This window comes from Sardina pilchardus, chromosome 12 (genome assembly GCF_963854185.1).
Source record: "Sardina pilchardus chromosome 12, fSarPil1.1, whole genome shotgun sequence".
Taxonomy (NCBI): Eukaryota; Metazoa; Chordata; class Actinopteri; order Clupeiformes; family Clupeidae; genus Sardina; species Sardina pilchardus.
This window is the reverse complement of record NC_085005.1, coordinates 8,044,062-8,053,764: the sequence shown is the minus strand read 5'-3', so window position 1 is coordinate 8,053,764 and position 9,703 is coordinate 8,044,062. Positions and strand designations below refer to the sequence as shown.

The 9,703-nt window shown below is 35.9% G+C and overlaps 1 protein-coding gene across 1 annotated transcript; it reads right to left on the bottom strand.

Moving 5' to 3' along the window:
• Positions 1-7,824: 7,824 nt before the first annotated feature.
• LOC134098313 (adhesion G protein-coupled receptor E2-like) lies at positions 7,825-9,399 on the bottom strand. The gene is made up of 6 exons (XM_062551342.1): positions 9,361-9,399; positions 9,099-9,245; positions 8,851-8,997; positions 8,589-8,735; positions 8,107-8,253; positions 7,825-7,991 (listed from the first exon to the last, which is right to left on the bottom strand). Exons 3-6 carry the CDS (start codon positions 8,981-8,983, stop codon positions 7,825-7,827), a joined length of 594 nt encoding a protein of 197 aa, XP_062407326.1. The 5' UTR covers positions 8,984-8,997; positions 9,099-9,245; positions 9,361-9,399.
• Between the last annotated feature and the right edge of the window lie 304 nt (positions 9,400-9,703).

Here is a 9,703-nt window from a genome sequence, read left to right as displayed (position 1 = left end):
AGTTGGGTCCGCATATGTTTAGTATGTCATCGCATTCATTTATATCTGGAAAAGATAGATTTAAGTCAAAATGCATACTCAAGCAGAAAACTGCTAAATTCAGCCAAGGTCCTTTACATGGTTCCTAAAAACAACATTACCTGTGCAGGAATTGTTAAAATAACATAAATGCTTAATTCTAAAGGTCTGCTATGTTGGTTGCTAGGTACGTGAGGTTTCATATAGTAGGCATAATTGATGTTAACTGATAGTTGGAATGGTTGAACAGTTAAATAATTGAGTAGTTTAAATAGTTAAATTATTTAATAGTGAATTATTGCCTATTTAATCCTTGATCTTGACATTGTTCTTGTCTTACTTTACCCGTTCAGTCAAATCTAATTATCATACCTAGAGGGTTTGACAACACTGGTCTTCAAATTTGGATCAGTGAAATTATATCCACTCTGGCATGTAGTTTAACTAAACCCTTCGTCTTGGTGTTATTCATCTTACATTTACATTTAGTCAGTTACCTTACACTTTTATCCAAAGTGGTATACAAAAAAGTATCAAGAGGTACAGTGTGACAAGAACACCATAGGGCAGCAATGCTGTATGTAATACTCGCAATATCTTGGTGCTGTCCTAGTTCCGCTAAAGGAGCAGCTTTACACTGCTTCATCAAATTACTCTACCTGTACAGGTATTGTCATCACTGCTCTTCAAACTTGGATCAGTCACATTATATCCACTCAAGCATGTACAGTTGTAGTCTCCAATGGTGTTGTTGCAGACTGAGTTTGGACCACAGACTGGTGGGGTCTGAAGGCATTCATCAACATCTAAAAACAAGGTCAACAATGTTCTGTTGAAGAAATGGCTAACAGAAATGTTGGTAACACTTTATAATAATTATACACAATTAATCATTTATTAAGCATTTGTTACCTATTAGTTATTGGTTTGTTCATCATTAGTAATTTATTGTTCATGCCTAATATATCATCAGTAAAGCATTTGTACACAATGTTATATATGGTTTGTTCATAGTAAGTAAAACATGTTTGCAAATACATGATTTATACCTCATAAATACTGAAACAACCAGTTACAAACTATTAGTAAATGCTTCGGTCAGCTAATGTTAATTCATGATTAACTCAGGAATTACAAGTGGTTAGTTAATGATATTTGCGAGCCCATCTAAAGTGAGGACTGATTATGCCATGCTACACATTTACAAATGAGTTATAAAGGTTATATTTGCATCAATTTATTTAGCAGACACTTTCATCCAAAGTGACTTACATGATCAATGACGTTAAAGAGCAAGGCAAGAATGGTGGAGACTGGGGATTGAACCCCCAACTCTTTGACTTACTGCATGCTAGCCCTACTCCTTATCCACTACACTACCTCTGCTCAACACTATTTCTATCATCAATTACCATTTCTTTTACCATAACAGTGGAGTTAGTGTAGTGGTTAAGGAGTGGGGCTAGCATGCAGTAATCTGAGAAGTTGGGGGTTCGATTACCAGCTTCCACAATTGTGTTTAATTTAATTGACATGTCAATGTCGCTCAGGATAAAATTGTCAGCTAAATGAATGAATGTGAATGCAGTCTTTACAAATAATTTGCAAATGTGTAGCATGGCATAAAAAGTCCTCACTTTAGATGGGCTCGCAAATATCATTAACTAACCACTTTATGAATTAACATAGAAGTAATACTTTACAAATGATGATCAAAGCATTTACTAATAGTTTGTAACTGGTTGTTTCAGCATTGATGAGGTATGTATAAATCATGTATTTGCAAACATTTTTTACTTACTATGAACAAACCATATATAACATTGTGAACAAATGTTTTACTGATGATAAATTATGCATGAACAATAAATTACTAATGATGAACAAACCATTAACTAATAGGTAACAAATGCTTAAAAATGATTAATTGTGTGTAGTTATTATCAAGTGTTACCGAAATGTTTATAAAAAGACTGCTAAAGCACGTATGTTTTAATTTACCTGTGCACTGATTACTTTCACTTATGGGTTGATTTTGGTTGGCCACTTGATATCCATTCAAGCAGGAACAGTTGTAACTCCCATTACTATTGACACAGTTTGAGTTGGAGCCACAAAGGTTTGGAATCACAACACATTCGTTTATATCTAAAGGAGAGTGAAGACATTTGATGAAAATGATCTCAACTGAGACATCAAGTCAATTATTCCACTCAGAGTTCTGCCTTCACGCGACAATAATCCTCACCTGTGCAGGGATTGTCAGCACTACTCCGCATACTTGGATCAGTCACATTATATCCACTCAAGCATGTACAATTGTAGTCTCCAATGGTGTTGTTGCACACTGAGTTTGGACCACAGACTGGTGGGGTCTCAAGGCATTCATCCACATCTAAGAAGTATGAGGTCAACAACATTTTATTGGAAGAATATTGAACTACTGTATAATTCAATGAGATAGAGAGGGGAACTGTTCATGCATTCATTTACCTGTGCACTGATTGCTGTCACTTATGGTTTGATTTACATAGTTTGCCCGATATCCACTCAGGCAGGAACAGTTGAGGCTTCCATTGGTGTTAGTGCAGTTTGAGTTGGGTCCACATATGTTTGCTACGTTATATCCACTCAAACATGTACAGTTGTAGTCTCCAATGGTGTTGTTGCAGACTGAGTTTGGACCACAGACTGACGGGGTCTGAATGCATTCATCTATATCTAAAAAACACAACGAGAGTTTATTGTAATCTCTTTACCAATGCATACAATGACCTTCATGATTTCATCTAGAAATAAATTGAACAGATTATATGCAATATGTAATGCATTTACCAATGCACTGGTTGATGTCACTTATGGGATGCTTTGCATTTGTTGCATGATATCCACTCCAGCATGAACAGCTGTAGCTTACATCTTTGTTTGTACAATTTGAGTTGGGACCGCACAGATTTGGTGTCGCCATACATATACAGTGAGGAGAAAATTTATTTGATACCATGCTAAAGTTGCCTAAAAAGAGGAATATAAAATCATCAATTGACAATTGATCTTAATGTCTTAATTAAAAAAAATAGTAAAAATAAAACCGCTAAGCACCCCAATTTTCTTTGTGATTGAAGAATGTTTCGTAAAGAAATAAATGTTCTTCCTGAATGCTAGGGGGAAGGAAGTATTTGACCCCCAATGTAACCCTATGGGAATTTAACACATAGGGTTAACATAGGGGCAGGCAGATTTTTATTTTTTAAGGCCAGCTATTTCATGGATTCAGGATATTATGCATCCTGATAAAGTTCCCTTGGCCGTTGGAATTAAAATAGCCCCACATCATTACATACCTTTCACCATAGCTAAAGATTGGCATGGTGCTTTTTCCAGTAGGCCTATTAGCCTGTTTGATGCTCATTGAGCTCAATGCAAATCAACAGGCTAATAGGCCAACTGGAAAAAGCACCATGCCAATCTCTAGCTATGGTCAAGGATATGTGATGATGTGGGGCTATTTTAATTCCAAAGGCCAAGGGAAATTTATGGGGATGCATAATATCCTAGATCCATGAAATAGCTGGCCTTTAAAAATAAAAATCTGCCTGCCCCTATGTTAACCCTATGTGTTAAATTCCCATAGGGTTACATAGGGGGTCAAATAATTCCTTCCCCTAGCATTTAAGGAAAACATTTATCTATTTACGATACATTCTTCAATCACAAAGAAAATTGGTGTCCTTGGCGGTTTGATTTTTACTATTTTTTTTTTTAATTAAGGCATTAAGATCAATTGTCAAATGATGATTTTATATTCCTGTTTTAGCATGGTATCAAATACATGTGCTCCTCACTGTATGTATATCTAAATACAAAATAATACTGTATATTAAATGTTCAACAAATACACCACACATAAAACTAGGACCAATTTAATGTTAATATTGAATATGATAATAATTACAAACCTGTGCAGGGATTGTAGACACTTATTGGTAGATCTTCATTGTTGACACTATATCCACTCAAGCATGTACAGTTGTAGTCTCCAATGGTGTTGTTGCAGACTGAGTTTGGACCACAGATTGACGGTGTATGAAGGCATTCATCCACATCTAAAAACAGTTCTAAAAAAAGATTGAGTCTTTAAGGACATGTACAAGCACAATATTCAAACTATTTCAAAGTGCACCAATAATAATTAGAAGAAAGATATAATTGACTTTACCTGAACAATCACTGAAGTCTGTTGGAAAAATATCAGGAAATTCAAGTTAAAGAAGGAGATGGATCACAAAAAAATATTAAGTTAATAAAAAAAAAAAGCAAGTCATTGGAAGAGTGCCTTGTGGCTGTATTCAAGGTCATTTAAAGTACAGAATTCCACAAAGCTCCTTTAAGAAAGCAAAAATGCAAAACTATGAACACATATTTCCGATTGTGTTAAAGAGAAACTATGCAGGATTGGCGATTTCATCTCCGGTTTTGGTTTCGCTTTTCGTTTTCGCTCGTTTTATGCTTGCATATTTCTCTTCAGAGCTTCCCCTACAGCTTTAGCGTGTATATTTATACATATATAGGCTATATATTTATAAATTGCAAGCGTGGTTCTTCTTGTTCCTTACACGTCTCAGATTTCCAGATGTAAACAAGGAGCGATCGCCTCCTGCAGAAACTGCAAGGTTGCAATAGCGGATAGGGACACTGGGGGCGGGAGGAAATCTTACTGTTTTCGATGAAACTTGTCAGTCAAGCAAAACAACGAATTCTAAACGATTTTATGACTATGAAAAAGTTGCATAGGGTCTCTTTAAAACTTTGTCAAATATACCAGCAGGGACAGTAGAATCTATATTTCTGGCATTACTTGTTTTGGGCTGGCAATACTGTCTGTCATCTGGAATGGCATTGATGCATCCACATGTGTTGTTGATGATGTCATCACAGTGTCCGTATGTCTGGCATTTGTCACAAGACCAATAGAATTCACTTTCACATTGGCACTGGTATGAAGTGCCATTGGGTGAACACACTAGGAGGGGAATAATAACAATCAGTTTGAAAAAGAATGAAAAAGCCACAGAAGAGTTCAGTAATCCTTAAAATGCTCACTATATTGTCAAAATATATACAGTAGAACCAACATGAAGAAAAATGTGGAAGAAGAGATACTTGCATGCAGGTAAAAAAATCAGGCAGGAATACAAAGAACACACTAATACTGTAACTCATAAGGTGATGATTACAGAGTCAAGTCAAGTGCATGTCGTTAAGAATAATCAAACCTGTTGTGATATAAGTGTCAGTGATTTCAGACAGGTTATCAGACAATGACAGGCCATTCAGAAGGTTCCTGAGTTGATCCACAATTCCAGAAGTTCCGTTGAGCTCAAATTCAACTTTGTAGTAAAGAAGTTCTAGATAAAATGTCAGATTATGAGGATCTCAGGTGGGAAAAATGCATCACATTTACAATAAAACCTAAAGTACTATATTAGGTAATTGATGATCGTCGTAACTAATAGAATAACCAACCTGTACAAGGATTATCAACGCTACTCAGCAGACTGGTGTTGATGAGCTGATATCCACTCTGGCAAGTGCAATTATATCCTCCAACTGTGTTATTGCAGACTGAGTTTGGACCACATATCGATGAAGATTGAAGACATTCATCAACGTCTGCATAACGACAACCAATTCATGCTATCAATTTATCAGGACCAAATGGAACAATTAAGGTTAAAGTGTAAACCAAAAGTTATCCAACATAGCTAATGCCATATTCAATGTCTGATTCTGAAAAGACTATAATGATGAATACTGTAAGTATCCTATGCACTGATTGCTGTCACAGTAGGGGAAACTAAAACCAACATTTTCTACTCGGATTAATTTGATGGAAATAACCTCAAAACATCAGCACTTCTGTTGGTGGCCAGTATCTACTGAGACATCAACTTAAGCAATATTCCACTCAGAGTGCTGTCTTCATGTGACAATAACCCTCACCTGTACAGGGATTGTGAGCACTATTCCGCACACTTGGATCAGTCACGTTATATCCACTCAAGCATGTACAGTTGTAGTCTCCAATGGTGTTGTTGCAGACTGAGTTTGGAACACAGACTGACGGGGTCTGAATGCATTCATCTATATCTAAAAAAACACAACGAGAATTTATTGTAATCTCTTTACCAATGCATACAATGACCTTCATGATTTCATCTAGAAATAAATTTAACAGAATATATGCAATATGTAATGCATTTACCAATGCACTGGTTGATGTCACTTATGGGATGGTTTGCATTTGTTGCGTGATATCCACTCCAGCATGAACAGCTGTAGCTTACATTTTTGTTTGTACAATTTGAGTTGGGACCGCACAGATTTGGTGTCGCCATACATATATGTATATCTAAATACAAAATAATATATTGAATGTTCATAACAAATACACCACACATAAAACAAGGACCAATTTAATGTTAATATCGAATATGATAAAAACCATTACAAACCTGTGCAGGGATTGTAGACACTTATTGGTAGATCTTCATTGTTGACACTATATCCACTCAAGCATGTACAGTTGTAGTCTCCAATGGTGTTGTTGCAGACTGAGTTTGGACCACAGATTGACGGTGTATGAAGGCATTCATCCACATCTAAAAACAGTTCTAAAAAAGATTGAGTCTTTAAGGACATGTACAAACACAATATTAAAACTATTTCAAAGTGCACTAATAATAATTAGAAGAAAGATGTAATTGACTTTACCTGAACAATCACTGAAGTCTGTTGGAAAAATATCAGGAAATTCAAGTTAAAGGAGGAGATGGATCTCAAACAATATTAAGTTAATAAAACACAAAGCAAGTCATTGGAAGAGTGCCTTGTGGCTGTATTCAAGGTCATTTAAAGTACAGAATTCCACATAGCTCCTTTAAGAAAGCAAAAATGCAAAACTATGAACACATATTTCCAATTGTGTTAAAGAGAAACTACATGTATGCAGGATTGGTGATTTCATCTCCGTTTTCGTTTTCGCTTTTCGTTTTCGCTCGTTTTATGCTTGCATATTTTTTTTCAGAGCTTCCCCTACAGCTTTAGCGTGTATATTTATACATATATAGGCTATATATATATTTATAAATCGCAAGCGTGGTTCTTCTTGTTCCTTACGCATCTCAGACTTCCAGATGTAAACAAGGAGTGATTGCTTCCTGCAGAAACTGCAAGGTTGCAATAGCGGATAGGGACACTGGGGGCGGGAGGAAATATTAGTTTTCGATGAAATTGCTAAGTCAAGCAAAACAACGATTTCTAAGTGATTTTATGACTATGAAAAAGTTGCATAGGGTCTCTTTAAAACTTGGTAAAAATGACCAGCAGGGACAGTAGAATCTATATTTCTGGCATTACTTGTTTTGGGCTGGCAATACTGTCTGTCATCTGGAATGGCATTGATGCATCCACATGTGTTGTTGATGATGTCATCACAGTGTCCATATGTCTGGCATTTGTCACAAGACCAATAGAATTCACTTTCACATTGACACTGGTATGAAGTGCCATTGGGTGAACACACTAGGAGGGGAATAATAACAGTCAGTTTGAAAAAGAATGAAAAAGCCACAGAAGAGTTCAGTAATCCTTAAAATGCTCACTTTATTGTCAAAATAATAACATAATAATAACCAGCATGAAGAAAAATGTGGAAGAAGAGATACTTGCATACAGGTAAAAAAAATCAGGCAGGAATACAAAGAACACACTAATACTGTAACTCATAAGGTGATGATAACAGAGTCAAGTCAAGTACATGTTGTTAAGAATAATCAAACCTGTTGTGATATAAGTGTCAGTGATTTCAGACAGGTTATCAGACAATGACAGGCCATTCAGAATGTTCCTGAGTTGATCCACAATTCCAGAAGTTCCGTTGAGCTCAAATTCAACTTTGTAGTAAAGAAGTTCTAGATAAAATGTCAGATTATGAGGATCTCAGGTGGGAAAAATGCATCACATTTACAATAAAACCTAAAGTGCTAAATTAGGTAATTGATGATCGTAACTAATAAAATAACCAACCTGTACAAGGATTATCAACGCTACTCAGCAGACTGGTGTTGATGACCTGATATCCACTCTGGCAAGTGCAATTATATCCTCCAACTGTGTTATTGCAGACTGACTTTGGACCACATATCGATGAAGATTGAAGACATTCATCAACGTCTGCATAACGACAAGTAATTCATGCTATCAATTTATCAGGACCAAATGGAACAATTAAGGTTAAAGTGTAAACAAAAAGTTATCCAACATACAGTAGCTAATGCCATGTTCAATTTCTGATTCTGAAAAGACTATAATGATGAATACTGTAAGTATCCTATGCACTGATTGCTGTCACAGTAGGGGAAACTAAAAACAACATTTTCTACTCCGATTCATTTGATGGAAATAACCTCAAAACATCAGCACTTCTGTTGATGGCCAGTATCTACTGAGACATCAACTTAAGGAATATTCCACTCAGAGTGCTGTCTCCATGTGACAAAAACCCTCACCTGTACAGGGATTGTGAGCACTATTCCGCACACTTGGATCAGTCACGTTATATCCACTCAAGCATGTACAGTTGTAGTCTCCAATGGTGTTGTTGCAGACTGAGTTTGGACCACAGACTGACGGGGTCTGAATGCATTCATCTATATCTAAAAAAACACAGCGAGAGTTTATTGTAATCTCTTTACCAATGCATACAATGACCTTCATGATTTCATCTAGAAATAAATTTAACAGAATATATGCAATATGTAATGCATTTACCAATGCACTGGTTGATGTCACTTATGGGATGGTTTGCATTTGTTGCATGATATCCACTCCAGCATGAACAGCTGTAGCTTACATTTTTGTTTGTACAATTTGAGTTGGGACCGCACAGATTTGGTGTCGCCATACATATATGTATATCTAAATACAAAATTATATATTGAATGTTCATAACAAATACACCACACATAAAACAAGGACCAATTCAATGTTAATATTGAATATGTAATACAATAACAAACCTGTGCAGGGATTGTAGACACTTATTTGTAGATCTTTATTGTTGACACTGTATCCACTCAAGCATGTACAGTTGTAGTCTCCAATGGTGTTGTTGCAGACTGAGTTTGGACCACAGATTGACGGTGTATGAAGGCATTCATCCACATCTAAAAACAGTTATTTAAAAAAAGAGTGGGTCTTTAAGGACATGTACAAACACAATATTCAAACTAGTTCAAAGTGCACTAATAATAATTAGAAGAAAGATATAAGTGACTTTACCCGAACAATCACTGAAGTCTGTAGGAAAAATATCAGGAAATTCAAGTTAAAGGAGGAGATGGATCACAAAACAATATGAAGTTAATAAAATACAAAGCAAGTCATTGGAAGAGTGCCTTGTGGCTGTATTCAAGGTCATTTAAAGTACAGAATTCCACATAGCTCCTTTAAGAAAGCAAAAATGCAAAACTATGAACACATATTTCCAATTGTGTTAAAGAGAAACTATGCAGGATTGTCGATTTCATCTCCGTTTTGGGTTTCACTTTTCGTTTTCGCTCGTTTGATGCTTGCATATTTCTCTTCAGAGCTTCCCCTACAGCTTTAGCGTGTATATATATAC

What these genes read in the sequence shown, in the direction of transcription:
- LOC134098313 (XM_062551342.1), bottom strand. Translation starts at nt 8,983, where the DNA reads ATGGCGACACCAAATCTGTGCGGTCCCAACTCAAATTGTACAAACAAA. An exon ending in TGACATCAACCAGTGCATTG is followed by an intron (nt 8,736 to 8,850) that starts GTAAATGCATTA and finishes GTGTTTTTTTAG; the next exon opens with ATATAGATGAATGCATTCAG. An exon ending in CGTTGATAATCCTTGTACAG is followed by an intron (nt 7,992 to 8,106) that starts GTTGGTTATTTT and finishes CATTTTATCTAG; the next exon opens with AACTTCTTTACTACAAAGTT.